At 49.7% G+C, this 27,791-nt stretch overlaps 8 protein-coding genes across 8 annotated transcripts; 1 reads left to right on the top strand and 7 right to left on the bottom strand.

Annotated features, from left to right (window-relative positions):
- Positions 1 to 194: 194 nt before the first annotated feature.
- Positions 195 to 2,185, bottom strand: N7484_011890 (alpha-amylase; the record flags this gene model as incomplete). Its single annotated transcript, XM_057122277.1, has 7 exons — positions 195 to 216; positions 284 to 536; positions 585 to 807; positions 947 to 970; positions 1,017 to 1,612; positions 1,673 to 2,071; positions 2,125 to 2,185. The coding sequence occupies 7 exons, from the start codon at positions 2,183 to 2,185 to the stop codon at positions 195 to 197; spliced, it is 1,578 nt and encodes a 525-aa protein (XP_056968031.1).
- Positions 2,186 to 2,699: 514 nt separating this feature from the next.
- On the bottom strand, positions 2,700 to 4,401 carry N7484_011889 (alpha-amylase; the record flags this gene model as incomplete). The annotated part of the gene is made up of 2 exons (XM_057122276.1): positions 2,700 to 3,332; positions 3,388 to 4,401. The coding sequence occupies 2 exons, from the start codon at positions 4,399 to 4,401 to the stop codon at positions 2,700 to 2,702; spliced, it is 1,647 nt and encodes a 548-aa protein (XP_056968030.1).
- A 215-nt stretch (positions 4,402 to 4,616) lies between these two features.
- N7484_011888 (uncharacterized protein) lies at positions 4,617 to 4,862 on the bottom strand (the record flags this gene model as incomplete). Its single annotated transcript, XM_057122275.1, has 1 exon — positions 4,617 to 4,862. One exon carries the CDS (start codon positions 4,860 to 4,862, stop codon positions 4,617 to 4,619), a length of 246 nt encoding a protein of 81 aa, XP_056968029.1.
- Positions 4,863 to 6,925: 2,063 nt separating this feature from the next.
- N7484_011887 (uncharacterized protein) lies at positions 6,926 to 14,426 on the top strand (the record flags this gene model as incomplete). Its single annotated transcript, XM_057122274.1, has 6 exons — positions 6,926 to 7,282; positions 7,332 to 7,507; positions 7,568 to 13,498; positions 13,549 to 13,754; positions 13,812 to 14,325; positions 14,378 to 14,426. The coding sequence occupies 6 exons, from the start codon at positions 6,926 to 6,928 to the stop codon at positions 14,424 to 14,426; spliced, it is 7,233 nt and encodes a 2,410-aa protein (XP_056968028.1).
- Positions 14,427 to 14,549: 123 nt separating this feature from the next.
- Positions 14,550 to 15,721, bottom strand: N7484_011886 (uncharacterized protein; the record flags this gene model as incomplete). Its single annotated transcript, XM_057122273.1, has 3 exons — positions 14,550 to 15,152; positions 15,228 to 15,517; positions 15,607 to 15,721. The coding sequence occupies 3 exons, from the start codon at positions 15,719 to 15,721 to the stop codon at positions 14,550 to 14,552; spliced, it is 1,008 nt and encodes a 335-aa protein (XP_056968027.1).
- Positions 15,722 to 16,851: 1,130 nt separating this feature from the next.
- N7484_011885 (cutinase family protein) lies at positions 16,852 to 17,655 on the bottom strand (the record flags this gene model as incomplete). Its single annotated transcript, XM_057122272.1, has 4 exons — positions 16,852 to 17,119; positions 17,183 to 17,397; positions 17,442 to 17,527; positions 17,580 to 17,655. The coding sequence occupies 4 exons, from the start codon at positions 17,653 to 17,655 to the stop codon at positions 16,852 to 16,854; spliced, it is 645 nt and encodes a 214-aa protein (XP_056968026.1).
- A 2,195-nt stretch (positions 17,656 to 19,850) lies between these two features.
- Positions 19,851 to 20,078, bottom strand: N7484_011884 (uncharacterized protein; the record flags this gene model as incomplete). Its single annotated transcript, XM_057122271.1, has 1 exon — positions 19,851 to 20,078. One exon carries the CDS (start codon positions 20,076 to 20,078, stop codon positions 19,851 to 19,853), a length of 228 nt encoding a protein of 75 aa, XP_056968025.1.
- A 1,664-nt stretch (positions 20,079 to 21,742) lies between these two features.
- On the bottom strand, positions 21,743 to 25,361 carry N7484_011883 (putative nuclear pore complex subunit Nup85; the record flags this gene model as incomplete). The annotated part of the gene is made up of 4 exons (XM_057122270.1): positions 21,743 to 22,191; positions 22,242 to 22,755; positions 22,805 to 24,480; positions 24,515 to 25,361. The coding sequence occupies 4 exons, from the start codon at positions 25,359 to 25,361 to the stop codon at positions 21,743 to 21,745; spliced, it is 3,486 nt and encodes a 1,161-aa protein (XP_056968024.1).
- Between the last annotated feature and the right edge of the window lie 2,430 nt (positions 25,362 to 27,791).

Here is a 27,791-nt window from a genome sequence, read left to right as displayed (position 1 = left end):
ACCGTGTCTCACCGAGCATGCGCCGACTATGTATAGCAGCGTCATCTTTACTAGTGACCGGGTTACAGGGCAGATTAGGCTATATTACAGAGTAACAAATTATTATCGCTTGAGATGGCAAAGGAGATTGAGAATTGTAACTTGATAGGGGGGAACAGGGATTAATGCCACTTAATAAAGTCGCAACGGTGCTATTACTCGTAAATCTTCACGTTACTGGTCAGAACGGTTAGCTTCAAGCCCTCACAAGCCACAAAGATAACAAAACCATCGCACAACGTACTACTCTTTTAGGAAATTCTCTCGATCGACCGCAGCAGAGTCGACCCAGACGCTAACGCTCATTGCGCCGACGGGGAAAGCACCATAACCCCACCAATCAATGACAACAGACGCAGAATGGTTCCCTAATACATCAATCCACGTCTGTCCCGTATTATTTCGCCCAATAAACATCCGCTTACGGCTAGGTCCTGCATTACTGATGATACAGGCAAGCCCGGAAGAACCTCCGGGAACACCAGTACGGACGAATCCTGTCGTACGTCAGCTTTAGTGACTCGTAGTTCAGGGGCAACACGCACCAATGCAGTTTGGTTGGTCGAAGTAGTCTTTCTGTTCTCCAGTCGCATAGAGCTTTCGTGCTTTGACGAGCATGGGCAGTTTTCCGTTGCAGGCGGGTGTCATCGGAGCTGTCACGTTGGCTCGGATCCCGTATACATCACCATAGAATAAGCAAGGGAAGCCCCCTTTTCGGAGTAGGATTAGTGCATATGATATGAGTTTGAATTCTGCGGCGACTGGGGTCTAGAGTTGTGAGCGGTCAGCCTGACATGGCAAGGGGGCTATGTACTTACTTCGAGCATCTGTCCGGGTTGCTTTCAGGGCTGGAATTAGTATTGCCACACGAGGCTGAAATTCAAAAGTAGACTGGTGGTGTACTCACCGTATCGTGGTTTGACACGATCGTCTTCGTATATCAGTACCGGTCTTGACTTTGGTGGGAGTTTGCTTACCACGGCATGATCTGGCCTGCATTGCACCAGCGTATTTTCAAAGATACCACGGAGGTCAGCAGCCCGCTGATGGGATAATCTTGAGAATTTATCAAGAAGAGGCACATCGTAAGCTGCAACTGTGTGCCCCAGCTTATTGAGATAATCAAGGAGCTCTGAAAGGTTTCCAGTCCAATACTCGCCAATAACGAAAAATTCTGGGTTGGCCGTCTGTTGAACGTGAGCCACAAACTCTTTTTGAAATCCAGCGGAGATATGCTTTGCGGCGTCCAGCCTCATTCCACTGAGGGATAGTTCATCGGTAATCCATGTTCCCCAGTTGAGGAGATCTTGCCGGACTTCGGGGTGAGAATGATCCAGATTAGCAAACATCAGGTAGTCATAATTCCCAAGTTCCGTCGAAACGTCTGACGCCCATCCCTTCCCAGGCGCTGAAATCTTGTAGATGGCCTGCTGTTTGCTCCTATCGTCCCAGTCAACGCCACTGAAATGTTGCCAGCGGTATTTCATGGAACTGTAAGATTCACCACGACCAGCAAAGTCAAAGCCTACCCAGCCATCTATTTTCAATGGCTCAGATACCTCAACATTCCTCTCTAAACGAAAGGGATTAGTAAAAATTTCCAACCCTTTGATACGAAGAAATCAAAACGTACCTTTCGGATGTACTTGAACCGCCTCGAACTGCTCCGGAAAGTCCGCACCAGCCTTATGATTAAGAACAGCATCCCAAATAATCCCAATTCCTAGTTCACGCGCCTCACGCGTGAACTCCACTAGTTCCTTCTTACTACCCCATTTTGTGGAGATAGCTCCCTTCTGATCAAACTCCCCAAGATCGAAAAGGTCATAAATGTCATACCCATTGCCGGCGGGATCCATCCCTTTGCATCCGGGCGGAACCCATATTTGATTAACCCCGAGGCTTTTGAGGTCTGGAAGCGCACATCGCAAGCGATTCCAATGGCATTGATCGGCAGGTACATGCCATTCGAATGCTTGAAAAATTAGTGCATTTTCTGGGGCTTCCCATGCACGTGGAAGATCGACATGTGCTTTTCATACAAGTTATTGAGGATCTCCCGAATTTAGAGGCTTGTGTACATACCTTGTTTTCCTGTATTTGATTTTCGGTGGGACCCGGTACACCAGGAGAGGAAGGAAATCATTGCCCGGATCACTCGGCAATGACCGTTAATTGTTATGACCAATAAGCCTGGGACAGAAACAGAGCTTGTTGGACCTCGGGAATCGTTGGCATGAAGAGCCTTTCAAAAAGGTAATTTCGTTGCCTTGAATTCACGATTAGTTGAACTCAGGTGTCTCACTGTACCTGGGAAAAGCACTGGGTCGGTGGAGTTGAAAAACTCAATGGGCGGGTCTCTCTATTTTTGTCTTACGGAACGGAAACATCCGTAAATTAAATTACCTTGACCTTCAGTTCGTGAGGATGCACTAAGATATTAACCGAGATTATCATTAAGCTAGGAGCTTCGATAGATGCCTTAATATGCACGGAATTCCCTAATCATTACACCAAGCCCAGAAAGATATGTACATTGGGGGTCGAAATGTCACAAAAAAAAGCAACTCCTTATGGTCGGAGAAAAAATGCAGATCCACGCATGATCTTGAATAGAAGAATATGAAAGAAAGTGCAATGTCGGAAAGGTTATTAACCTATCAAAACACAAGGGTCATCAAAGCCAGGAAGAAAGCACCTAGGGCCGCTTGACCGGTAACTTGTTGGGTCCTGCTCCCAAGCGAAGTTACCCCAGTCTTGACTTGGGTGTAAGAAAGATTCGCCGAAGAGTAACCGCAGATTCCACTACCCGACATGAGATTGGTAGGGAAGAACACCCGCGGCAATCCAGATGCCATATCGACAACCAAAGAAGCGTCCCATTCATTAACCATGTAGGTCTTGCAGCTCAAGACCTCTGTCACATTCGTACCAGCATTATATGTGACCGGCAAAGTGAGGGTGTATGGAGATCCGTTCACGCCTTGGGTAGAAAGGAGCATGATGACTTGTCTTCCCTCAACACCCTTTGTGAATGCAAGTTCACTGCCTCCTTCGTAGATGTTGTAACTCGCGGTGTTAACGTAGCTACTATCCATCCGTTGGGCGTGCTTGCGGATCTTGTTGAGCGTGGTGATTAGAGGAACAAGCGTACTGCTGTTATCGTACCCGGATGTCCAGAGGGCCGCGCGGTTTAGGGGAGTGGAAGCTCCCTTGAAATGTTGTTCTTGGCCTTGGTAGATGAAGGGAACGCCATCAAACAGGAGGGTCCAGGTCACGACGTTCTTGGCGAGCTGGAGAGTATTTGATTAGTACGGAAACTGAGTAATAGGCTGGTTATGCTCGTACCGACATGTCATCCGTGAAGCTAGCGAATCGCTCCACATCGTGATTTTCGGAGAAGGATACAAGCGCGTTGACATCAGGGCATAATTGCTTCATTGATTGCACTGAGTCGACCAGCTCGGAAACCTTGCTCGCCGTGAAAGCATCCAGCATGGAATAGTAGATAGGGTAGTTAGGAAGACTGCCCATGTAGTTGGTCTGATAATCACAGATGATATCCGCTTCTCGTTGCATGACTTCACCAGTCATGAACGCACCAATCTCGTCGGAGTATTTTCGCAAGAAAGAAGGAGTGACACTCTTCGCAGCATCGATTCGGAGTCCATCAATGGAATATTCGCTCATTGTGTTGCGTGTCCAATTAAGAAGCAGATTTTGGACATCGGCATGCTCAGTGTATAGGTCAGGCAGGGCGGTCTGGTTGTCACCAGTCTGGCAAAGTTGCGCGTCGGTAAAGTTGTTCCAATTCGTAATGAGACAGTAAGGATGGAAATAGTCCTCATTATTGAATGGCGTGAAGACCGAGTAGTCAATGCTCGTAGCAGGGTTGCTGTAGTTCGTTATGTAGGCCATGTTGTTGATAACCGTGTCCATCATTAAGTACATGCCACGGTCGTGTACCGCTTTGCTCAAGTCCAGCAAATCCTGCTTAGACCCAAAGTGCGAGTTAAGGGAATAAAGGTCCAGTGGCCAATACCCATGGTAGGCTTCTCCGTATGAGACGCGACCTTCGACATTTTCGATGATGGGGGAGATCATCACCGCATCGAACCCCATGTCCTGGATGTAGTCAAGCTTGTCAATCGTTCCCTGCCACGATCCTCCACAATATAGACCCGCGGAAGCATTGCAAGGCGCCGTGATTGAGCCGTCGGTGCGAGCGAAGCGATCAGTCATCGTCTGGTAGACGGTTCTGGTCTTCCATTGTTCCGTGGTCGCTGCTGTTGCTGACTCGAATAATAATGATACGAGAAGAACGCCACCGGTCAGGCGACGCAGAGTCGGTGAAATTCGCATCGCGCAATGGGACGCGCTGGAGGCGCCCGGGAGGTGCACACGATAATACGAAAGGTGAGCGATGTAGTGAGAGTTTTAACGAAGGGATAGGCAAATGTGGCCAATAAAAAAAGCAAGTAAACGAGTGACACAAAGCTCAGTGAATGAACATTGGAATAATATTGAAGTGAAGAAACTAGCCCATAGCCCAAGGGGAAGAGGGGAAATCTACCGGATCAAGACGTGAACCGAGGGAATGGAGCAGGGAATCGCTCCCTAGCGTGTCTAGCGGCATTGTGGCGATCGTTGACCATGAAATCTGGGCAGACGACCAGACCCCAGAGCACAAAATGGATGTTACCCCATTGACTAGTGCCTTTCCTGTCCAATCTTGTGCTGTCATTTCCGCCAGCAAGCCTTCGCTCAGGGCTAAGGTAGTTAACACCGCGCCGTGACAGCGCCATCACATCCTCAAAATCCATGGGAAACCAGTCGAGGATCTCCGGTGGGGTGAACAAGCAAAGTGGAGAGGAACTAGTTGTTTTTTTTTTTTGCTCATCATGAAGACTCTGCAGGAACAGAAATAGAGAAGTTATGAAGAAGACCTTGGAATGAGCTTAGCTCAGTCATTTGTGGGCCTTCACCGACGGCCATGAATCATGACTATGGAGTGCCCCGGTGGCTGAGACACTCATCCATGTACATCCGGGTGGCCGCGGTTAAACCGCAAGACTGGAAATGGAGAATGGAGAACGGGCATCAAGGCAATGGCCTGAGACAGGACGCAAAAGGGTTTGGACTGATAATATTCCTGTTCCCCACTCTCAATACCGATCACTGATATCAAGTCAAGTACTAGCATTACCTGCAATACCTTGGCGTCACTATCACAATCGGCGAAATTTGCGATCTGAGACATGCATGTTAATACGGGATTTGGGTTGTTGGCGCACAAAAAAACTTAGGTTCACCCGAAAAATGTCATCAAGGCTGCGGATGTTAAGATTGCCTTTGCGATGAACCCTGGAGGCTATCGCATTCCAAGATTTGCAGTCCACAGATATAGGTAGAATTCAAGCATTTCAAATTAGGTCTGGTCCCTGCACGGAAAAAAACAATAACCCCTGATCGTCAAAAGTACGGTATTCAAAATTGAGAACAAATAATGGATGCATAGAACGGTCTCTTGGCACTTTGCTCCATGACCCGCCATTGGCTGTCTGGCAACCGGGCCCCAAGATAAGAGAGTGGTAAATGACCGAACCATGGTTTTGGAGTGAGACTGTATCAGGTACGGGGGATCTTGTAATTTTCAATGTTTGAAAATTACAAACACCGGCGATTTCACGTCGGGTCAGTCCGATGGACCCACCGGAGCCGAACACCATATCGGGATTCGACAACGGCGCCATCCCGACAGGTACCGCAATATATTAGGGGGCACGAGGGGAATGGAAATTTTTGTCCATCAGACCCATCCAGGAGAAAATCAATACTTAAAAGATGGATCGGCATCGACATCGACATCGATTCATGAATGATTACAGCCCTACGCGGAGCTCGACTCTCCAGGGCCCCCCGTCGAGGCAATATCCACACAAAATTACTGAAACTTACTGAAACATGAACCTGGGTGTCACCCATGTGGGAACGAGACCAGGCCCACGTTTTTGTGATCCGTCGTACATGATTGACGTATAATATTCCACGTTGTATCTTTCCATCGGTACGAGTGGGTCCGCGAAGGGTCTGCGAGAGTATCTCTGCCCAAGTGGAAACAAATACTAATCAAAAAAGGAGAAATACGATAGTCACACCAGGAAAATAAACGAGTCCCCAGAGGAAACACGTATTGAGAGCCTCCGATAGGCGTTCGCATCTTTTTTTAGATCGTATGAGCCGTCCAAGGTCGTTCAGAGATAAAAAGTCAATCCGACGCCTTTCGATCAATTGCAGCCAGCTTACACTTCGGTGTGCATTTCTGTCGTCGTATTTGTATGCCGTTTGCCCCTCCGAGAAAAAGCAAGGTCGTAGAATCCATGGGAAAGCGTTGCCCGCATAAGGCTGAGCAAATTGGTCCCGGAGTACACCGGCTGATGGTGCTCCGCAGACTCTGAAATGCTGTCTGAACCGGAAGGAAACCGATGTCTGTGCTAATGCCAAGTAGTATTAATCATTTCAGCCTCGTTTTATGTCTCATGTGTAAGTCAAGAATAGAAATGTCGCCTAGCCTAGTCTCTTTAGTTCTTGCGCGATACATTAGCACTACACGCCACTAAATACCCCGTCATCTGTGCATTTTCCCTATGTGATCAATTATTATCTTATGGATTGATTTTCTTTCCTTTCCTTCTCGTATTCCTGATCTTATCGGCATCTGCAGTGCATGTCGTCCACTCGTTTTTGAAAAGCTACTCTTGCGCTGACTCGCGGACCAAGAGTGAGCTCTGCGCATTTTTCTCACCTACTTTTCTTCTCTTTTTCCAATACCCTCGTTCGTTTGAAGCTCGAAATTCTTTGAGGTTCCTCACACCCAGCAGCAAGCATGGGGTGGTGGTCCTCTCTTGCGCTCGTTGCGCTTTGCGCCAAAACCGCTATCTCCTGGCCCTACGACCCGTCATTGACCCAATACAATCTGAACGAAAATAAAACCGCTACAAATCCAGCCGATTATTGGGGAACATGGCCGGATCATGAAGGGAAATACTTTCCTTCTCCAGATAATTGGCGATTTCCATTTTACACCATCTTTCTGGACCGCTTCGTCAACGGCGACCCTACAAACGATAATATTAATGGCACATTATTCGAGCATGATCTGAACTCCAACCAGATGCGTCACGGTGGTGATGTAGCTGGTCTGGTTGATACGTTGGATTATTTACAGGGAATGGGAATCAAGGTTTGTGCTCCACTTTAAAAGGTGAACGCAGCTGCTCACACGATAACAGGGCATTTATCTCGCCGGAACTTCGTTAATGAATCAACCCTGGGGATTTGACGGATATTCAGCTTTGGATACAACTCTGCTTGACCAACATTATGGTACTATTCAAGTTTGGCGCGATGCTATTACTGAAATACACAAGCGGGGGATGTACGTTCTGTTCGACAATACAATCGCAACGTAAGTAATGACCTCTCCATACGTTAGCAACAAGCTAACATGTTTCGTTTTTCCTTTCAGAATGGGTGATTTGATCGGTTTCGACGGATACATGAATACCACGGCTCCCTTCACCGTGAAAGAGCACCGAACCACCTGGAAAACCGCCCGTCGATACGTCGATTTCGATATCGGTCAAACATACAACGAAACTTGTGATTACCCTCGATTCTGGTACGAGAATGGATACCCTGTCAACGAATCTCAGATCTCTGGTCTGGTTGGATGTTACGACAGTGATTTCGACCAGTACGGTGATGTTGAGGCTTTCGGTGTGTTCCCTGATTGGGAACGTGAACTGGCCAAGTTCGCCTCCGTGCAGGATCGTCTACGTGAATGGTATCCTCCAGTGCGCGAACGACTGATCCGGCATTCTTGCATGATCATTACTTCCTTGGATATTGATGGTTTCCGATACGACAAAGCCACCCAGTCTACAGTCGACGCGCTGGGAGATATGTCCTCCGCCTACCGCGAGTGTGCGCGTGCTGTTGGAAAGGAGAACTTCTTCATTGCCGGTGAAATCACAGGTGGTAACACTTTTGGTGCTGTCTATGTTGGCCGTGGTAGACAGCCCGACCAGATCTCGCCGAGTCCGACCGATGCGATGAAGATGAGCAATGACACTGCGGCGCAGTACTTCTTGCGTGACATCGGTAATGAAGCGATTGACGGTGCAGCCTTCCACTATTCCACCTACCGTGCTCTGACCAGATTCCTGGGTATGGACGGATCGCTTTCAGCTGGTTACGACACGCCTGTAAACTGGGTTGAGGCATGGAATTGGACTTTGCAGTCAAACGATTTGGTAAATGCCAACACTGGCAAGTTCGATCCTCGCCACATGTTTGGCGCCACCAACCAAGATGTGTTCCGCTGGCCTGCTATCGAGTTCGGTGTGCAAAGACAACTTCTAGGCCAATTCATCACCACCTTGCTTATTCCCGGTATCCCTCTTATGCTCTGGGGCGAAGAGCAGGCCTTTTACATCTTGGATGCAACCGCAGAGAACTACATCTACGGACGTCAATCTATGTCTCCTGCAAATGCCTGGAGGACACACGGTTGCTTTGCGTTGAACTCAACGCAATATTACCAGTGGCCCATTGACAACGGTCGTCAGGGCTGTCATGATGAAGCCGTTGCCTATGATCACCGTGATCCTACCCACCCGGTGCGCAATATCATGAAGCACATGTATCAACTGCGTGAACTATACCCTGTTCTTAACGACGGCTATGTCATGAGGAATTTGTCAAACAGCACAAAGGAACTTCAATACCCTGGATCTAACGAGACGAAGACCGAAACTGGAATGTGGTCTGTCGCCCGGTACATCAACTCCGAAATCCAAGATTTGGGATCTGCTGCCAACAACCAAACCGTCTGGCTTGTTTACCAAAATTACAACCGGACCATGGATTATACCTTTAATTGCACAGATTACAACCATTCCTTACTTGCTCCATTTGCATCCGGAACCACGGTGAAGAATCTTTTCTATCCCCACGATGAATTAACGCTGGAGGACGGGCCGGTCAAACTTTACTTGGACGGATCAAACAAGCTCAATGGTTGTTATTCCAATCTCACTTTGCAAAGGTATGAATTCCGGGCGTACGTTCCCATCGACAGCTTCAAAACGCCCCGACCGATGGTCACCAAGTTCTCTCCCGGACACGACTATCCTCTCCACTCGACAGTGGCTCCCAATGAATCGGAAGATGTACAAATCGAGCTCTACTTCTCCGAGGAAATGGACTGTGACTCGGTGACAGACAATCTGTCATTCAACTCCTCCACCGAATTCGGCAAGTCTCCTACACTCAAGAGCAGTACTGTTCATTGCGCGACCATCCCTGCCACAAACACCTCATGGACTGGAGAAATTCCTAGTCGCTTCAAGTGGGCCGCGAATATCACTGGTGTTTATAACGGAGTTCACCGGTTGAACTTCAACAACATCAGCAACTCCAACAACTCTGCGTTTACCGAGTCGAATGACCACTTCCTCTTCCGCATTGGACAGGTTGACAACCCGATGATTTTCAGCTCTGCCAATTATTCCATCAGTTTGCTTCACCAGGAAGCGAGCAATGACACCCTTTTCATCCAGCACCACGCTGCCGGCGCTGATAAGTACCGATACTCGACAAACTGGGGAACAACCTTCTCAGACTGGAGGCCCTACACCGGTGGAAATGACACAATTGAGCGTCTTCCATGGTCCGGCACCAAAGCGCAGGAGTGGAAGGGAGATCATGTCCGCGTTGAGTACTGGAGTCGCTGGACCGGCAGCAGTGACTATGTTCAAGAAGGCGACGCAAACTGGGGATCTGGCCAACGTCGGTTCCCACATGTCTTCTTCAACGGCCCATACAACGAGTACGGATATGACGGTGGTCTGGACAATGTCATGCGTCTGGACGAGAAAGACGGATACTGGAAATACCATTTCACGTCCGAATGGCCCGCAGTTGGACAGCTCAACATTTGGGGTGTCAACCCTGACGGAGAGCCAGATCAGACCTGGGTACTGGGCGATGTTGACTATGACAACGTTCTGGATCGCATGCCGCCATCGTCTCTCTCGGCTACCTTGATCAATATCACCGACGCCCCATCAAATGGGCATCTTTCCTGGAAGCTGCTAATCAACGACGGAACTCAGCGATACCAACTTGTCGCTGTGGGATCTCAATCTATTCAGATCGCCATGTATGTGCTTTTCTGGCTTGTGCCTATCTTGACCGGCTGTGGCTGTGTCTACATCTTCATGAAGTCCTTCTACAAGGTCAAGTTCAACCAAGTCGGTGTCAGTGAGAAGCGAAGCTTGGCCCCGATGGTGCTCTTGCAAAAGTTCAAGCCGTTCAACAATATGATGGGTGGTTCTGACAATCGGCTGTTCCGTCTTGGTGGAGCCAAGTCCGCCTTCATGCAAAGCACTACTGCGCTGGGAGCTGCGGGTGCGTCGGAGAAGCGACGCATGGTCCTCATTGCCACCATGGAGTATGACATTGAGGATTGGGCAATCAAGATTAAGATCGGAGGTCTTGGTGTCATGGCTCAGCTTATGGGCAAGACTCTCGGCCATCAAGATCTGATCTGGGTCGTCCCTTGTGTCGGCGGCATTGACTACCCGGTCGATCAAGTCGCAGAGCCTATGACTGTGACTATCCTGGGCAGTGCGTACCAGGTTCAAGTGCAGTACCATGTCTTGAACAATATCACTTACGTTCTCCTCGATGCGCCCGTGTTCCGTCAACAGTCAAAGTCCGAGCCATACCCTGCTCGCATGGATGACTTGGACAGTGCAGTCTACTACTCGGCTTGGAACCAGTGTATCGCTGAAGCGATCAAACGTTTCCCTATTGACCTCTACCATATTAACGATTACCACGGATCTGTCGCTCCTCTCTACCTCCTCCCTGAGCGCACTATCCCCGCTTGTCTGTCTCTCCACAACGCCGAGTTCCAGGGTCTTTGGCCCATGCGTACTGTGAAAGAGCGAAAGGAAGTCTGCTCGGTCTTTAACCTTGACGAGGAAACAGCGCGCCGTTATGTCCAGTTCGGAGAGGTGTTCAACTTGCTTCACGCCGGAGCCAGCTACCTCCGCGTTCAGCAACAAGGTTTCGGTGCGGTCGGTGTGTCAAAGAAATACGGCAAGCGATCTTACGCTCGTTATCCCATTTTCTGGGGTCTTCGCAAGATTGGTAACTTGCCGAACCCCGACCCTTCGGATGTTGGAGAATGGACCAAGCAACCTACCAAGGAGGAAGACATCACAGTCGATGCTCAGTACGAAGCAGGCCGTGGAGAACTCAAGAGACAGGCACAGGAGTGGGCTGGCCTTGAGCAAAACCCGGACGCCGACCTTCTGGTCTTCGTTGGTCGTTGGTCCATGCAGAAGGGTGTCGATCTGATCGCTGACGCCATGCCCGCTGTTATGGAAGCTCGTCCTAACGTGCAGCTTATCTGTATCGGTCCCGTGATTGACTTGTACGGAAAGTTCGCCGCGCTGAAGCTTGGTCGCATGATGGAAGTCTACCCCGGACGAGTCTTCTCCAAGCCCGAGTTCACTGCTCTGCCGCCTTTCATCTTCTCTGGTGCTGAATTCGCTCTCATCCCGTCTCGTGATGAGCCCTTCGGTCTTGTCGCCGTCGAATTCGGTCGCAAGGGTGCACTTGGTATTGGTGCGCGTGTCGGTGGTCTGGGTCAAATGCCCGGCTGGTGGTATAATGTTGAATCAACATCCACATCGCATCTTCTTGTCCAGTTCAAATTGGCTATTGATGCTGCGCTCAGCTCCAAGACTGCTACGCGTGCTATGATGCGTGCGAGATCTGCCAAGCAGCGTTTCCCTGTCGCTCAGTGGGTTGAGGATCTCGAGATTCTGCAATCTACAGCAATTCAAGTTCACAACAAGGAGTCAACCAAGACCCACCAAAGCCGCATTCATACGCCCAGAGATAGCACCATCAGATCTCCGAGTGAGGGACTGAGCCCATTGCCTTCACCAGGAATGCATGCCGCGTTCCCGCATTCCAGAGATAGCAGCTACTCCAGCTTCAGCCAGGTCACTGACCTAGGAGCCTCGAGTCGCAACATCTACAGCCGTGATGCAGGTCCTGAGACTGAAAAGCCAAAGTCTGGTCTGAGTCGATCCCTTTCTCTCGGTGTGCGCTCGGGTCCCGGTCATCGTGGAAACCGCCGTAATGGTCAAAGCAGCGAAGACTCAGGAGAGACGGACAGCGAGATTGACGCCATTGCCGAAGAAAGTGGTGATGATGATAGCAACGAAGAGTACACGCTTACTCCGGCTCAGGTTGAGGAAAGCAGACACGTTCACGCTTTCCAGCGACACGATATCCCGAGCCACAGACGTGTCCCTAGTCAAGAGTCTGTGCATGCTAGGTACATGTCCCCTCTGGCTAGCCCGGGCACACCGCCGGCCGCCGATCAGCTTCTGCTGCCTCCTCGATCCTTCGCGGAGACCAACAGACTGAGTAGTGCCTCTGTTCTGTCGCTCGACTCCGTGGTTGGCAACAAGAAGGACTTCAAATTGCAGAAGGTCGATCCATTCTTCACTGATGGCAATGGCGAATACTACCACACCTTCGAACACATGTTGGCTGACCTGAACGGGTCCAACTCCGAAGGTGCACTCTGTATCGAAGAGTATCTGGTCAAGAGTGAGCAGGAGTGGTTCGACAAGTTCCGTAACGCCAAATTGGGTCGCCACGCTCACAAGTCACCTACCCCGTCCGTCTTCCGCTCCAAGAACAGTCACTCTCCATCTCCTTCTTACAATGATGAGGCCATGACACACGTTGCCGATAGCGAGAATGGCGACGAATGGGATGATGAATTCCTTCTCGGAAAGGACTACGTTCCTCCTACCGGACTGAGAAAATGGATGCAAATCAAGATCGGAGATTGGCCCGTCTACTCCATCTTCCTTGCTCTTGGTCAGATCATCGCCGCAAACTCCTACCAGATTACCCTGCTCACAGGTGAGGTCGGTGAGACAGCCGAGAAGCTGTATGGTATCGCGACCACATACGCCATCACCTCTATTTGCTGGTGGCTCGTGTACCGCTACTTCAAATCTTACGTCTGTCTCTCAGCACCATGGTTCTTCTATGGTTTTGCTTTCCTCTTGATTGGCTCTGCTCACTGGGAGGGCAACTCGTTCGCCCAAGGATGGATTCAAAACATTGGCAGTGGATGCTACGCCGCTGCTTCATCCAGCGGATCTATCTTCTTCGCATCGAACTTTGGTGACGAGGGAGGTGCTCCGGTCGAAACATGGATTTTCCGTGCCTGTGTTATTCAGGGTATTCAGCAGGCATACGTGATTGCTCTCTGGTACTGGGGTTCGACTTTGAGTAAAGCCTCTAGTCAAGGCCTCTTGACTTCCACCAACACCATCGCCAGCACCTGGAAGATGACGTATGTATCCTCTTTATTCTCAATTTCCTGCAGCTACTAACATTCTTCAGTGCCATCTGTTACCCAATTGCCATTTTCCTCTGGGGTATTGGTATTCTCCTGATTTTCGGACTTCCCGATTACTACCGTCAGAAGCCAGGCAAGGTGCCTTCATTCTACAAGTCCCTCTTCCGACGAAAGATCGTTCTCTGGAATTTTGTAGCTGTCATTCTGCAAAACTTCTTCCTCAGCGCACCATACGGTCGCAACTGGAGCTGTGAGTTTCATTCACTCGATCCCGATATCGCGATGTACTAACGAATCATTCTTCTAGTCCTATGGAACTCCATCCACACTAAACCCTGGGAAATCGTCCTCCTCTGCGTTCTTTTCTTCGGCGTTGTCTGGTGCATTTTCCTCTACATCGTCAGCCGTTTCTCCAAGAGACACACCTGGTTCCTTCCCGTCTTCGCATGCGGCCTCGGCGCACCACGCTTCATCCAGATTTGGTGGGCTGTTTCCGGTATCGGATACTACCTACCGTGGGTTGCAGGAGGACTCACCGGTGGAGCCCTGGCATCGCGCAGTATCTGGCTGTGGCTGGGTGTGTTGGATTCCATCCAAGGTCTTGGATTCGGTATCATCCTTCTGCAAACCTTGACCCGAGTGCATATGTGTTTCGCCCTCATGGCGTCGCAAGTTCTCGGTTCTATCGCAACGATTTGTGCTAGAGCTTTCGGTCCTAACGCCGTTGGTCCCGGGCCAATTTCTCCGGATATGACCAAGGGTGCCGAAGCACTAGCAAATGCTTGGTTCTGGGTGGCATTGTTCTGTCAGCTTTTGATTTGGTAAGTCGATCTACGCTCTGAAACTATTAACACAGCTAACATGTCTTGATAGCGCGGGATTCTTGCTCTTCTTCCGGAAAGAACAGCTATCTAAACCTTAATCTTCCTCCATCTATACATCCTGGTGTTCCATACTATCTTTTGACGTTACATACTACGTTTAATGTGAAATCTGTACATAGAGCCTTGTGGACCGAGCTTTGGTCTTTCATTATGTCTGCATACTAGAGCGGTCCTTTTCCAATATACTTCTCCAAGAAATCAAATCCTTCCCGCTGTAACCACCAAGTCTTCGATCCGACCTTCATCATCATCGCGAAAGTGTGTTCCTCTCCGGGAACCTCGGTCATTCCACAAGGAACACCAGCCTCAGACAGGCGCTTATACAGCTCCCGACTCACGTCGATAGTGACCATGGTATCCGCAAGTCCATGTACAATGTATGTAGGCGGGAAATTAGCCGAAATATTTTGAACCGGGTCAACCAGCTTGTATCCCTCATCGGAGCCACCAGCTTCACCGGGAGGATAGATAGCAGACATCACCTTGCCAGAGGAGATCTGAGTGAAGGCAAATGCGTCGCGGGGTTGCGAGAAGTTGGGGCCCTTCGAGGCGCCGGACTCGCTCTGTCCTTCTAGAGAGACTGAACTGTCTGTTGGAACAGGGAACTCTTCGTAGATCTTGTTGAGGAAGGATTCCTCTAGATTAGGCGGGAGTTTAGCTGCGACATGGGGGAGCTCCTGTTTCCAGAATGGATGCGTAAAGTGCACAGCGCCATACAGAGAGAAGATAGCCTTGGGTGGTTTAGGTGTGTTGAAGCCCTGTTTCTGTTAGCTTCCGTCGAGTTATGAATCTCCCTTGTAAACTCATAGTATGAGTCCAAGGATAAAAGGAAACCATACCAAACTCAGAGCCAACTGTCCACCAGACGAGGTTCCAAAAGCGGCGACATTCTCCATATCAACACGGTGCGGTCCCTGCTCCGCTAGAACCGCATCGAGGTGACCATCATAGACCCAAGTAAGCAAATCGCGAATATCCTGCATAGGACCCTCAAGCAAATTCACACCGGGACAAAGCCGATGGTTTGGAACGAGGACGATCCACCCGCGCTCCAGACAGTCATTTATCTGGGCCATGGAGACCATCTTGGAATGGCCGAGCATGAAAGCGCCGCCATGAATATCAATCACTATCGACTTGCAAGTTAGCATCCAGTCTTCGATCCAGTATGCCCCCGTCGAGCTGGTATTCGGAAATGCCGGAGAAGAAAATACCCACCCACGGGATAGTTCAGCGGCGATGACGAGGTAGTTTTCGGGAGGTAGACATCTGTGGTGATCTTGCTACCATTGATCTCTTTGTAGAGTACTGTTATGGGGGTTTCGAGCGACATGATGTGTTTGGTTGGAGTTGAAGAGGGGCAGTGACGAAGCTTTATGGGAGTCTGGGGTCAATCATCCCCACAATTATTTCGGAAGATCCGACGTGTGGGGATCCGGCACAATCCGATGCCATGAGGATTGCGTTTGGATCTAACGTCCGATCTGCATGTCAGATTGCACGATGCATAACCTAGAATGAAACGATGTTTGTGGTTAATTGAATGTACCAATGAAGCGGCCACGATAACGACCACGTGGAACTGAAGTCATCCCTTCCGAATCCGTTGAAACACCGAGAATGAATTGTTCATGACGGGTCATGTACCGTGGTTGTCCTTATCATAACAACGATGACATCGATCAACACTGTTGTACTCTACAAAACAGTATAATGATATGGGCTGATGATATCACGATTCGAACATTCCCTCGTTTTGGTGGCAACGGGATCAGCTACAAGTGTGGATGAACAGCCATTTTCCCCGTCAATTGTGCCTTGAAGCATTCGACTCCACTTTAATATACCTAACTCACACGGAGTAATTGACACATGCCAGGTGTCAATATGACTAAAGAATTGGTAGGATCATCTTGCATATGTTTGACGTGGGGGTGCTGACTATCTAGGTCTTCGACGTCCGTTACATCAACGAACTCGCCCACACTCACTATGGTGATGGCCAAAAGCTAGCCAAGAAGTGAGATTGACTCTCTTTTACTGTGATACAAGCTAATGCGAACCACTCTAATCCTCAGGCTCATGGGGATCTACAACCAATATCATTTGGAAATTGCAGATGAATTCGACTCGCCCGTGCAGGTATCCGAGTCTCTGATGAGTCTCGTACCGTGCGTATACCCGTCCTAAGAGTGTATGAGAGGGCTGACTTTTATTTTATCTCGTACGCAGGGTCTCAGCACCGGATGGCACGACTGTTGACGATTTGAGGATGGTGAAAGTGCCCCATGGCTTGATAATTGAAATCTTGGATTTTGATATATACTAAATCCATGGGGAAAGCTCATTCTGAATCTCTAGCTCATACATAGTTGAACCCAAGGATAAATTGCATTTAAAACATGAACAGTAAAGTGCCACCAAATAAGCCCGTTCCATGGTCACGGAACCCAGATCCCCCAATCAAGTACTCAACTTTGACTCTAAGAATCGACTCGCATCTCCGGTATTAGCTATGTACGTGAAATGAGCCGGATCAACAATCAACGTCCCATCACAAACCAAATCCCCAGGAGCACAGTACACCTTCACCTTGCTCTTGTCAAAGCCGTTAATGCCGCCATGCTCCTGCGCATTACGCGTATATCCGAATAAGACAACGCCCTTGATTTTATCCTTGACGCTCTGCGAGAGCTTCGTGATAGAATCAGCAATGACAGCAGTGCCTTGGCTGTAGTATCATCAGAACTGTACTCGATAGAAACGCTTCTGCTACGACTGGAGAAGAACATACCTATAACCGCCCGCTACAATCTGCGTCTCGGGACACTTGGTCGCGGCTTCGTTGAATAGACCCACGGCCTCGTTGATCGCTGCAGGAGAGGTATTCCCCGGGAGTGCATTCGAGGGAAGATCTGCCTTGTATGCAGGTCCAACGCCTTGGCAGGCGACTTGGCCGGGTCTTGCTAGTTGGAGATCAGTGCATACGGCGGGACCAGTCGAAATGCCCTGTATTTGTCAGTAGAGTTCTGCTATGGGATCGTGAAACGTACGAGGAGGCCGGGTTCGGTCGTCGCACGGGCAAATATCAAGGTGATAGGTTTGCATGCGCCTGTGCGGAGATCGTTACCCAGATCAACTGGACACTAAGTTAGTTTCAAATGTATAGTTCCGGGTGGGGTTCAGGATACATTGACGGGTGGTCAAATTCATTGGCCTAGCCGTGACGAGGCCGACAAAGGCGAGACTTAGCAGACGGAGATTCATATTGATCAGATGCTTGGAGATTGAAACAAATGGGAAGAAAAATAATCCATGAGCTGCATTTCCGGCGTTTAAATATATTCTCTGCGCTGCTTGCTTTCTGTCAACTTGATATTAAGGGTCCAGCGGATCAAAATTGAGACTGCCCGTTTTGGCGACAGGCCCGATCCAACCCAAAAGCGAGTCTTCAACGGGATTCCGTGAATCAGGAAAATCAGGAAAATCCTCATATTCTCATCGCATGTCAAACCTCGGCAGCTTTCTGATTTTCTCCATTTTCCGTCCGGGTCAGGTACCCGGGATTCCCGTTGACACGCAGCCATAGATCTGCGAACGTGCGCCTAGGCAGATGTGTAACTGTAAGTCTGTAAAACATGGGATTGAATATTTATTCATTATTGTGTTTCCCTCAATGCAAGACCTGATTTGTCCACGGAAATAACGCTATTGGTGTAACGGTAGGCACTTGGCTCTAGCCCCAGATCCAAGCAGCCACCGCTTGATTTTCGGGAATCCCCGAACCCCTCGACGGAATTAAAATCCTCCTCAATTCAACACTGAGTATCCCTTCTCCCACATCAACCAGAAAGGTATCATCATGAGCATCAAGAAGGACACTAGCAGCCTTAGCCTTTGTCTGGGGTCTTGGACGAGTCCGTTTTGTTTTGATGTGAGGACTGCAGTCAACGTTGGCTTTGCGGATTTCGGAACATGTGGTAACCTCTCTTGTTGTACGTGTCACATCGCCATGCTAGACCATCTCGTAGAAGCTAGTCACTGTCCGTTGATAATTACTCTTCGAGGTATGCCAGGCCGTACGGTTGGTTCCCCGATCCCAACTTGAATTTCCCTGGATTGATAGACAGGCAAAGTGGTGTTAATAGAAGATGATAAATTGGCCCTCATGATGCACTCTTTCTGGTCATTGGTAATTCCGATGTAAACGGAACCAGCTTGTCTTCCACGAGCTTCACGGTGTAATGAAGCTCGTCTGAAAACAAATTGTCCTCAAGACCCGAAAGTGTGCTTGTAGATCTGATCCAGGCATGAGATCTCGTAAAAAGATTGGCATGGAGGCTTGTGGGATCCATTCAGGCATCCCATCAAGAGGCTCTTTGAATATTCATTGTCTGAACTCTGATTCCCTCAGGCATCCACTATGGTTCTTGCATTCGAACTTGTCGAAGAAATTCGGCCAGCAGGGTAGGAGAGGTTTCGAAACTAGAGGAAAAGAGGTCGATTTTGAAACTTTCGTTGGACACGCATGTCTTCAATGCGGTACCTTCATTCGTGATGTTTGATCTCGATGGGCCGATACTATAGATGTGCTGCTGAGCCATTGCCGACGGGCCTGCAGCTGTCGTAAGCACTGGACCTTGGCGTATCAAATGGGGGAAATGACATGCACGTAGCCGCGTTCACCGCCACGAGCCCTCTGTCATATTGGAGTGCGGGGATAAGGCTGGCGGGCCGAGCGAAGACAAACAATAACCCTAGTGTACTTGTACGAAGATAGATATCTGTAAAGACCGTGGAAATTCGATTAACAAAGAGTGTATTTATAATAATGCTCACAATACCCCAATCGCTCACCAATGCAGATATGCTGACATCGCTAGAACCAGTTCACAGCGACACAATAGACAAGGAAACAAAATCAAAAGACAGACATCAAGTCCTGAGAACATATCCGTGTACTATACATTGACGTCATGTCGTGCATCACCAAAATCCATGTCCTCCTAGCTCTGATAACTCATACCCGCCTCCACTTCGCCAAAAGAACTGTCACGGCCGGCGAGCTGTCCTGACTGAATATCGACTAGCGATGATCCAGAGGAAGTGGAGAGATGAGTAGATCGATCGGACGGGGTCTGGTCAAGGCCTGCATTGACATGACTCCATCCAACCGATCAAGAGCTGTCTATGCCATGCATATGCGCGAACACCAGTGTCGGGCACATCACTATATTACCAACATCGAGTCATTCCATCGTAGCACGTCGATCCCATCAGTAATCCAAGGAAATAGACAAAGTCCAGTCCAGTCCAGTTCGGTCCAATCCTCAAGCCATTCAAGTCCATTTGAATCAATCAAAGGACAAGAATCTAGTACAGAGATCCCAATGGCGTCCATTCATCTAGACCAATTCCACAGTCTGACCTGCAGAATGAAATCAATTCTCGAGAGAAATATACTACCGTCCTGATCCCTTGGAACTAGAATAGCCGGAATCCGGCCAGCGGCCGGCAGAAGGCGAGGAAGAGGCACCGCGCGCAGAGTGAATCGAGCAAGCATAACCCACCAACACGGTCTTTTCCTGGACAGAGTGACCACGTTGACCATAAGCGGCGCAGGGGTCAGTTGAGTGTTGGAAATAGATGCATTTGCAGACAGAGTAGCGTTCAACGACTTTGTAGCACATTTTGACGGTGTCTCTTTCAAAGAGATAACTTTTTTTTGTTCGTTTTTGGGTATTGGTGGGGGTTGGTATCGGCGGGGTATGCGACAGATAATTGGAGATGTACAGGTATAAAGACCGAGGAAGCGATCGAGCCAGCGATGAATCGAGTCAAGTCGAGGGTTAGACGATTCTTTGATATCAATGATCGATCCGAGACCCTGTCCAGATGCAGATGAAAGAGCGCGAGCGCACAAAGAAAAAGGAAGGTGGATTGACCAGCCTAATATTAAGAAGCTCGAGTATTCGAATGGCCAGAAAGACGCTGCGATGCGCTGCGATGCAATGCAATGCAGACGTAGTCGAAAGTAGAAAGCTCAAAAGAAAATATTATAACGAAGGGAAGAAGATGCAGATGCGCTGTCGAAAATAAAACATCACAGTCGGCTCCATGCGGGCGTTATATACAGATCAGGACGTTCATGACAAGAAGAAGAATTAGAGGAAGGTCGAAGTCGAAATTGCATTAGTTCTGCTGATCACATCCCAATTCATGCAAGGCATCCCGCAACGGCCAGCCCTACGAGAGCCCCAGGCAGAGACCGGAAAAGACCGATGGAGTTCGCGTCAATGGACGAATGGGCGATTGAGTAAATACGAGAAGAGCTTAGCTTGGGGGTTTCTGTGGAGCCGAGTTTGGCGTTGCTATTATTGTTCATTTCCCCGAACCAGTCAGAGCTGGTTGGGAAATCTGGATCTTGGGTAACATGGGTCTGGATCAGGAGAAAGTTCGGGAGTTAGTATGCCTGAGCTTGAGGAGTTCGCGTCCCTCCGATGCTTTTTGTCAGGTGTCTGTGGCTAGGGCCGAAAGACGGTGAGCGCAGCATAAGGACGAGATTCTAAACGCCTTCTTTGTGCGGAATGAGTCGGTGAGGGACCGGATGGGAGGCTGAGTTCTGAGAAAGTAAATTGATGCTAAGAAAGAACGAAGTGGGAGAATCCACTTTTGCGGCTTGACCGCCTGCTGATTGGTGGAGAGGGAGTCGATCCGCGATGATTCATCGGGCGTTGTGACTCCGCCTCAGTGGCTAAGGCTTCTTCCTTGCTCTGCTCACGAGATAGAATGACATAGTGCCATGACATAGTGAACACCAAGATCCAATCCTCACCGTTAATGCTCTCCTGTTTCCCATAGTAATGTTCGTTCTTCCTCTGCAAACCCGCGGTGTCCTTCGGTGCGTGGGTGGATGTGTGGATGCGCGCTAGGCTCCCACTTTCAGCTGCTGACGCTCACTGGATGGAGACCCGGTTTTCTTGTGTCTTTCGTGACGAACCTTGGCCCCCCAGAGGCATAGGGCTGAGAGGGGTTTTGGTCCACCTACGCCCTCATTGGGGATGGTGCGACATCGGGTGCATGGTCTCAGCTGGGATGGACACTGATGCCATACAAGTCATTCGCCGATCACCAAACCGGATGCAAACTACTGCAATACGAAATGGAGCTAGTCCATGCAGGGATATGGAATGACCTCGCCTAGTCTGCCGCAGGGCTTCGGATAGCAGGAATACGTCTGATAAGCTCATTTTCCAGGCCATTGTAGGCCACCAGAATGGAATTGAAAAAGATACGCAGGAACAGAGCTACAAGCCACAATAATCATACATGATGGATCCTTTTCAGCTCATGTCTAAACCGACCCCAATGCACCATAACTCAGACCTTGTGCCAACCCCGTTCGCAACATCCGGAGTACATCCTCGCCCTTTGTAGCTTCGGAGAGTCCCACTCGCCAATCCCAGCCGCGGGCCCGGCCCGCATCCTTGTCACTGGGATGGGGCACAAGGACTCCCGAGCTACCTACCGAGGTAGGCCCACCGTTACGAGCTGACTCAAGCATATCGTTCCCGATAAGGGAGAAGGTTGACCCTGACATCGCCGACACTGATTTCTTCAGTAATTCGCGGGGAGATGGTGGTGCGAATTCACTGGAATTGCGCCCAGTAGAGTAATATTCTAGCAAGGTGGATCGGAAGCATTCCTCGCATTGCGCAAAGACCCGAGGTGTCACCGTCTCAATATCTTCAATGGCCGACAGAATGGTGAATTGTTGAGAGACCGAAAGAATCGGGGTAGGTTCTGGTCGCCGGTTAGAATACATCAGACCTCGAGTACGGATCATAACTTACGGTTCACAAAAACCAAGGCCTCCCCAAGAAGGGCCAGCAGGCCATCCACCTGCACGGCTGAGTCGCGAGCAGGGTCATACAGTCCTCCATAGATGTTGTCGGCCGCACTGCTGATTACGGCCGTAAGGGCCTTGGCGGCCATGCGACGGCGGGCCAGGGGCTTGAACTTAGGTCTCTGGCCATCCTGCAACTCCACGGCCTCGTCTCGAATCTCGTAAAATCGACGGAGAGTGGCGTACCCGCTGATGTGGAACTGCAAAATCCGGGCGGCCTCCTCATCAACAGAGGCAATAGAGGACAAGCAGACCTTGGGATCCTTGATCAATGACCAAAGTTGACTATCCAAATCAGCGGCGGCCGGGAAGGCACGCGACTGCACCAGGCTGTAAGAAATCAACAAATCCACGACAGACTTGACCTTGCGCTGATTGTGAGAACGGGCATAGCAGACGAGGGCAAGACCAAACTCCGAGGAGTGGGAATCATCGGAGGAAGTGATCTGATCACCAAATCGCTATGAAAGGTTAGTGTCCGGATCGAAACAAAGAATGACAATGACTTACTTCAGAAACCCGTCGTCCTTCCTCCTCCAGACCCAGATCAGAGAGCAGCATGACCAGTCGGTCCAACTGAGCAAGGTCTTCCAATGGCAGACGATTCACGACTTCTGACACCGCCTTTTTCATCATGTCCACATCATCAACTCGGGTGAGGACTTCCAACGCCATCTCCCAGCCTTGACGAGCGCCGGTCTCGTTCTCGATCGGACCACGGTCATTCAACCCAAAGGCATAGTTGCGGAGGATATCATCCTTGTGAAGACTCTCAACGGGTGACCGGTTATCTTGGCCATACGAAAGTACCATCAAGTCGTGCTCGCTCAGACCGGGCATCTTCTTTGAGGCGCTAGCCTCAAACCATCCACCGAGACTGGCAACCTCGGGGACAGCAGCCGCGACACAGAGGGACCAAGTTTGTATGAGCTCAATGGCACCCTGCACATTGCCCTCAAAGACAGAAGCCAATCCAACCTCCAAGCTACTCATAGTGTTCACCCGGAAGCCGGTATCATCAGACGGCTCATTTGTTGCGCTGCCAAAAGCCAAATCCAGGCGTCGAAGGTATGCATCGCGCGTATTGCGGTCTACGGCTCGATGGTTTCTAGATCCGCGAGAGCGCTGGAAGTCGTTGCTGGAAGTGCTTGCGCGGAGATCTAGGTTCGGCACACCGTCGTCGTCTTCACCATCCCACCATGCGGTTAGCCCAATGGTCGCCTCCACCCAGTCTTGGGAGTAGGCCTTGATAGTGGTGGTGTCACCAAGAATGATTCGGTATAGGGATCGAAGGTTTTGGTAGATAGTCCATGGCACACGGCTTTCGGCCATGCGCGCAGACTGAGTGAAACTGACGGGATTGGGGTTAAAGTTGGCAAGACCAAAGTTGATGGCCTGGAACTTGTTTTCCTGCACAGGGACATCGGCTTGATCTTTCTCGCTGCCTTCAGCAAACTCTTCAAGATCGTTCACTGCTGCGAGGACCCGCTTCCGATACTGTGTCCAGTCCGGGCCCGTGATATTCCAGTCATCGTCTTGAAAGCCGGGGCAAGAGTCTAGGACCTGCAAGGCTTTGTTTACACAGCGCTGGATATTCTGCAGTTGAACACCGCGGTAACCCGGCTGGGGTAGACCATCCTCCAGGGCTGATCGGGCGTAGTTGAAATCAGCCGAGCGCAGAATTTCGGCGGCCTCTGCAAAGCGACCGCGAAGAACTGCAGCATTGATGATATCCCAGAAATTAGAGGACGCGGTTGGGTTCGGCTCCACATGCCGCAAAGCCTGGAGGTCATTATTTTGGGATGCGTGGTTCCCGTTCAGCCAGTCTAGTAAGATCTGAGGCAAAGGAGTCGCAACGCTGGCTCGCTGCATTGCCTTAACCATGCTGTTGGGTGCGCCACGGGCCATAGGGTTAGAGGCACTGGCGATCGGGGCAGAAGCACGAGAGGGATGGTGGATTTGAAGTAGCAATGATGCAAGGAAGCTAGCCTTCACCAGGTTAGGAGCCTGTTCTCCCGGGCCAATCTTGGATCCAGCACCGTAGGGTCGAGTGATGCCACTGCGGTCTGCGCAGATGTCCCATGTTGCTGCCAGCTTGTTGGCAGTGTAAGACAGGATCGAATCAAGATCAAGGTGCCCGTACTGGCTATCTCTGATCTCGTCCCACAAACGCCCAAGTGTATCCTCTGTATTGATGATCATATCGGCGGGCTCGTTGACCGGCGGGGGGGACCCGTGTTCTAGAAGCGAGGTTGTGCAGAATCGAAGGCATGGCCGATGCCTTCTTGGGGGATAGCTTCGTCTTGCGGAGAGGTGACTGGTTTGCCCATTTTTCATCCAACCTGGGGCGCTTAGCTTCGACAGGATTTGAATAGATGGACTTGCGCTGCTGGCCAAAAAGGAGCGGCGGTTGCTGTGGCTGAGGTTGGGCCTGGGTCTGCTGGGTTGGCAATTGCTGCGTGGTGAACGTCTGCTGTGGGAACGTCTTCGAGGGCAGTGGCTGTGTCGACAACGGATTTCCGAAGGTCGAATCCAAGAAGCTCAAGCGACTAGCCGGCTCATGGGTGCTAATATCCATATCACCTTCCGCATCTTCTTCAGTCTCCTCGGGCTCCATTTCCGCTTCGTCATCGTATTCCTCATGGTACTCGCTCAGCTTGGACGACTTGAATCCATTTGATCGTCCAAAATTCACGGACTGGCCGAAAGCACTCCCATTTGTCGCGGTGAAGCGAGACTGTGCCGTGAATGTGTTGGCTTTCGGCTGGGTTTTCTTGGGCATCGCAAAGTCGGTCGACCCGAACGAGGAACCGAAGATGCTGTCATTGGTGTTAAAGCCTCCAGATTTGGTAAAGAGGGAGTTTGAGTGCTCGGTCCTCGATTGGTCTAGCTGAGAGGTATTGAACGCGGTGGATTGCGGGTGGCCTTGCGGTGTGAACGAATTCGTGCTTGAGGGTGGCGGGCCCGCGGGCGTCGTGGAGATATTACTCCAAAAGCTTTGCCCTTTTGATTTGTCAGGAGTCGAGGGGGGGCTCGACTCGTAGTCGTAGGGGACCTTGAATGTCATTGTGGGTTGTTGATGGGGCAGATCACAATTACTTCAGACCGTCAAGAGCAGAGGATTGCAAGTTTTGGGCCGCAACACCTGCAAGCACGCTTTTGGGAGAAGGAGCAATCGCCCAATGAGCAAATAGATCAGTGTCGCCAGATGGGAGAGACACGAAAAAGGGTGTGATCGTGTCAAGCCAAGTCCATCCTCATGGGAATGTTTTTTCCGTTATGTTGCTCCGTTCGTTGACGCGCCTTCCAGTCCGCGAAATTCAGATCATGTGACTGGCGCTCATTTGGCATGCCGAATTGCGCATCACTGCGACCACCCAGCTCGCCAACAGCGATCCACGAGTTTGTGATTAATGAAGCACTACTTTACAGAGGGAATTTGACGACCAAATTGATTTCAGGTTTGATTTATGCCTACACGGGAAGGAAAACGTAATATTGACATCAAGTGCAATTGAAATGGACCCCAGGGGAGGTACACGTTATTCTTCTCCAGAGGAGGGACTATGCTCATGACGGTTTTGCAGTCCGCCATTGATGAGTCAATCAGTTCACCAGTCCTGGTTTTCTAAATTTGACCACTTTGGATGAAAGATAATCGCGTTCATTGAGGGCTTTCAAGGTTTATTAGGTGCCAAATCAACAGGGGCAAGCCGGATAATTCACGGACAAACCCTTCATACTGCGAATATTTTCCTTGTCTCTGGAAGTTGCTAGGCGCTGTTGAGGGTAAAACCGACGAAATCGCAAGCTACTAGATCCGTCACATTCTCCAAGTCACAATAACATATTGCAGATGCAGAATTGAGATTGCAATCTCATGGGGTTTATCTACCCTCACAACTACAGTACTTCAATAAAGAATAAGATTTAAGTGAAGCGCCACAAAACATCGCCTTATTGACTTTTAGGAAACCTTACGTCACGTAAAATGGCAAATGATGGATGTTTTCTGGCCATTCAAGTTTAAACTCATCTCTTCCGCCATGGAGAAGAGCCACTCGAGCAACTGACCAAAAGTTCCTGCTCACCTGCTAATGATTATACGGGCCCTCCTTAAAATATAGTTGAGCAATATTGACTGTTTGGAACGCCAAACCCAGCTCTCGTTGTAAGTCAAGATCTTCGAATTCCATTGTATAGGAGTTTCCCAAAATCATTCTATAAGAAGCGTGATGGCATCCCGGATGCAGGGGTGAAAGTACTGTTGCTGAAGTCATTATGCGATAACCGAAGGTCCCTGTATAGATGACTCGGTCTCTTTGCCATTCATAAAAAGGCCCTATCAAGGTCTGTAAGGTCTTTTCAATTTGCAGATGCATCCGATAGCAAGGTTGAGAATAGAGAGTTTCCTAAGAACGTCGACTGGACATTCTTTTCTACGGCCAAGTGTCGCATGTGAGACATTCCTTGTAGTGAGTCTTGCCAAATCATCGATATGCAATTTGTTACCGATGTCAGGGGTGCTTGGTAGAGCTGTCGGATTTGTACTAGACGTAGACGCCGAAGCCCATGGGTCACAGGCGATGAGGCTTGCCCAAGCCTTAGGCCTGACCTATGGTCAAAGGGGAGTCGGCTAGCCCGTGGGTAAGCCCAGCGTCGCTGCTGGCCTATTTTCCTTTTTGTGTTTCTTTTGATTTTGATTTGTTTTCTTTTCCTTCCCTTTTCTTTCTTTTTTGTTGTTTCCAGAGGAAATTATGTCTTGGCATTCTCATCTACAGAAAGCGTTTCCGCTCAAATCCTCAGCTATACAGTAGAGAATAGTATGACTAGTACCTCAAATTATTTGATATTCTGTGGCGAAGGCACACATAAGCTTATTGACCTCCGACCGGCGGTAGAAACCAACAAAGAACCAGCTATGGTCACATCCACATCGCTAGTAGGCAGAGAGGAGGTGGTGCCAAACCCTCCCATCGGCATCGCGGCCGCTACTAAAATAAACGCAAGGAGCACCAAGTCCTCGGTATCCTTATGCATCTAGAACACATAGAATAAGGACCCTGTGTCCAAGAGGTTAAATCTCTACGCAAAGCGGCCAGCCCTTTACTGAAAGGCGAAGAGCCCATGTTAGTGATAGACAATCAAAATAGTGATGATCATCAGGTTGATCCTTCATTTGCCTGACAGCCTGACAGACTCCGCCCAGGTATGCAACTCTGGATGAGCGCTTCTCTGCACATCCGAGCATGAAATAACAAAAAAGCCCTGCTCGGGCTCTCATCGTAGAGTCTCCACACTATTGTGTGCGATGTGGCATAAAATCCGCTCAGGTACTTACCAATTGTGAAGCCCGCAGTATTCAAGTCCTGTAGATTGCAGGACGCCATCATCATAGTCAGAGTATGGGTTCGAGCCCATTCAGCGAAAGATCTCGGCACGAACACCGTGAAGTCACTGTACATTACATGATAGAAAGCACACCCACCATAAGTGA

The sequence above is a fragment of the Penicillium longicatenatum genome (genome assembly GCF_028827895.1).
Source record: "Penicillium longicatenatum strain IBT 33135 chromosome Unknown contig_7_segment0_segment0, whole genome shotgun sequence".
Lineage (NCBI taxonomy): Eukaryota > Fungi > Ascomycota > Eurotiomycetes > Eurotiales > Aspergillaceae > Penicillium > Penicillium longicatenatum.
Note: the sequence above shows the minus strand (reverse complement) of the source record. Positions and strands in the feature narration are given on the sequence as shown.